Source organism: Solanum stenotomum, unplaced genomic scaffold (assembly GCF_019186545.1).
Source record: "Solanum stenotomum isolate F172 unplaced genomic scaffold, ASM1918654v1 scaffold34849, whole genome shotgun sequence".
Lineage (NCBI taxonomy): Eukaryota > Viridiplantae > Streptophyta > Magnoliopsida > Solanales > Solanaceae > Solanum > Solanum stenotomum.
Genome location: NW_026033159.1, coordinates 34,947 through 38,505, shown reverse-complemented (window position 1 = coordinate 38,505; position 3,559 = coordinate 34,947). Strand labels below are relative to the sequence as shown.

Sequence of the window (3,559 nt, the reverse complement as noted above, 5' to 3'; positions counted from 1 at the left end):
GCACACTCATGTCGTTCAATTAAAAGCACTATTAAAGTCATCGGTATTGATCACAACAGACACTCGAAATTGCAAAAGAATAGTTATATTCAAACACGTCAAGAGGTGGTATTCAGAACAAGTTCATCCCCCACTAAAAACATCCTATAGTGTCCTCAATGTAGAAAGACAAGAACACAAAATAAATATAGAAGTAGAAAGACAATAGCACTGCATGAAAAGAATAGGGTCAGGAGGATTCTTCACTATGTGTCCAGTCGACGAAGGGTTATGGAGAGCGCCGAACTATTCGGCACACCGCTTAACTGTATGCAGCTCACCAAAATATCCAGAACACTGGCTCTCCAGTTGGAACCAAAAGGCGATTGAAATCGGGCTCGCCGAACAGCATCGGCGCATCGCCAAGTATGCTAAAACCGTTGCCAAAATTTCCAGACCACCGGTCCTTCAGGAGTGGTCAAAGGGCGGTGAAATTTGGGATCGCCAAACCTCTTCAGAGCATTGTCGAGTGTCCTGGCTGCTTCGCCAAATATTCCAGAACTGCAGCCCTCCCCTTATGTGAAAAGGGCGAGCCAAATCGCGACCGCCATTCCACTTGGTGGCTCACCGAAATGGCCATACCTTCTCAAAATCACCTATACCTGCACATTCAACTCATATTATTCAAAAACAATTAAAGCTTGGGTTGCCTCCTAAGAAGCACCTTATTTAACGTCGTGCCACGATGTGGAAATGCTTTCAAGCATCTTCCAAATACACCACTTCAATTATCGAAATCTCATGACATTCTCCAAAATAGAGTTTCAGACGCTGCCCATTCACCTTGAAAGTTGGACCCTCTTTACCTTTAATTTCAATTGCCCCATTTGTGAACACTCGGGTTACCTTGTATGGACCAGGACACTTTGACTTAAGCTTACCGGCAAAAAGTCTCAATCGAGAATTGTAGAGAAACACAAAATCACCGACTTGGAATTCACGCTGAAGGATTTTGGTGTCATGGCACCTCTTCATCTTTTCCTTATACAGGGATGAACTTTCATATGCTCTCAACCGAAATTCCTCCAACTCATGAAATTGATTCACTCTCCCTTTCGCAGCCTTCTCCCAGTTCATATTAGTGTCTTCAAATCCCATTGAACCGTATGCTCAAGCTCAATTGGAAGGTGACATAACTTTCCAAACACTAAATGGTATGGTGACAGACCAATCGGTGTTTTGAATACAGTACGATATGTGCATAGCGAATCATCCTATTGTTTAGGCTAATTCGTTCTATTTGCATTCACCGTTTTGGCCAAAATACCTTTAATTTCTCGATTTGAAACTTCCACTTGGCCGCTTGTTTGTGGGTGGTATCATGTGGCAACTTTGTGCTTGACTCCATATTTTCTCAATAGTGAGGGAAATACCCGGTTGCAAAAACCAAATTCTCCAACACTGATGATAGCACGCGGGATGCCAAATCGTGCAAAAATATATCGCTTTAAGAATTGCACCACACTCTTTCCCTTATTGTTGGGTAATGCTATAGCTTCCCCCATTTGGAAACGTAATCAACCACCACCAAAATATACTTTTTTCCAAAAGAACTCACAAACGGACCCATGAAATCTATACCCCAAACATCAAACAACTCCACTTCTAAGATAGGGTTGAGAGCTAATTCATTCTTTCTTGATACCCCTCCTTGATTTTGGCAAGGAATGTAATGTTTCACAAAGTCAAGTGTGTCTCGGTATAGAGATAGCCAATAGTAGCCACTTTGAAGAACTTTTGTTGTTGTTCGCATTCAACTATGATGCCCACCAACAGGTGAGGTGTTACATGCATTAAGAATTTCATTAACTTCTTCTTTTGGTACACATCGACGAATGATATGGTTCGTGCAAATTCTCTAAATAGATATGGTTCATCCCAGAAGTACTTTTTTACATCAAACAAGAACCAATTCCGCTGGTAGGAGTTCAAATCCTCAGGCATAATTCCACACACCACATGGTTAGAAAGATTAGCATACCAAGGGGTGTTGCTTTGGGTCAGCTTCATCACTGTTTCGTCTAGGAATTCAGCCACAATGTCCTTTTCTTTAGAGTTGGTCATATTGGTTTCTAACTGCGACAAATGATTTGTCACTTGATTCTTACACCCCTTTACTTCAAAATCAAACTTTTGCAACAACAAGAACCACTTAATCAACCTTGTCTTAGCATCTTTTTTTCCATTAAGTACCGTAACACTGCATGATCAATATGAACTTTCACTTTTGTGCCCAACAAATATGCCCTGAACTTTTCAAATGCATATACTATAGCAAGTAGTTCTTGTTCAGTGACGGTGTAGTTATGTTGTGCTCTATTTAGCGACTTACTAGCGTAATAAATTGGATGAAATATTTTGTTACGCTTTTGCCCTGACACGGCTCCGAGAGCGATACCACTTGCATCACACATCACCTCAAATGGTTCAGACCAATCCGGGATAATGATCAACGGGGTAGATATTAGCTTTTCTTTGAAGCACTCAAAAGCTTTAGAGCAAGCATCATCAAAAAGAAACTTTGCCTCTTTCTCCAATAGCTTTCATAATGGGTGTGCAATTTTTGAGAAATCTTTGATGAATCTTCGATAGAACCCAGCATGACCCAAAAAACTTTGAATACCTTTTATACATATAGGTGGTGGAAACTTCTCAATAACCTCGATCTTTGCTTTGTCTACCTCCAATCCCTTCTATGACACCTTGTGACCTACGACTATGCCTTCCTTGACCATGAAATAACATTTCTCCCAATTAAGAACTAGGTTGGTTTCTACACACCTTTGAAGGACCTGCCCAAGATGAGATAAACATGTCTCAAATGAATCACCTACAACTGAAAAATCATCCATGAAGACTTCCGTTGAGTCTTCCACCATGTCAGCCAAAATAGAAAGCATGCACCTTTGAAATGTCGCTGCATCATTGCACATTCAAAATGTTATTCTATTGAAGGCAAAATACCCATAGGGACATGTGAAAGTGGTTTTCTCTTGGTCTTCCAATGCAATAGAGATTTGGTTTTACTCGGAGTAGCCATCCAAGAAACAGTACCATCCACACCCGAAAAGTCTATTAAGCATTTGATCCATAAACAGCACTGGAAAAATAATCTTTCTCGGTCCAAGAATTTAACTTCCGATAGTCCATGCATACTCTCCATCCGGTGACCGGCCTCATAGGTACAACTTCTCCTTTCTCCTTCGGGACCACCGTGATGCCTCCCTTCTTGGACACACATTGTACGGGACTTACCCATTTGTTATCCGCGATAGGGTACACCACACCTGCATCTAGCCATTTAATGATCTCTTTCTTCACCACCTCTTGCATAGGTAGGTTTAGTCTACTTTAATGCTCAACACTTAGTTTGCATTCACTATACAATTGGATTTTATGAGTGCAAATTCTACATGGAATACCTATAATATCGACAATTGTCCATCCTATTGCCTTGATGTAATGTTTCAACACCTCAAGAAGCAATTTCACTAGCCACTCAAGCAAGTCCTCTGCAATG

General features: G+C 40.9%; 1 protein-coding gene across 1 annotated transcript; it reads right to left on the bottom strand.

The window, feature by feature from the left end:
• Nucleotides 1–738: 738 nt before the first annotated feature.
• On the bottom strand, nt 739–1,137 carry LOC125852401 (uncharacterized). The gene has a single exon (XM_049532140.1). The coding sequence runs from the start codon at nt 1,135–1,137 to the stop codon at nt 739–741; it is 399 nt and encodes a 132-aa protein (XP_049388097.1).
• Between the last annotated feature and the right edge of the window lie 2,422 nt (nt 1,138–3,559).

Coding starts and splice junctions, on each gene's coding strand:
- LOC125852401 (XM_049532140.1), bottom strand. CDS start 1,137: ATGGGATTTGAAGACACTAATATGAACTGGGAGAAGGCTGCGAAAGGG.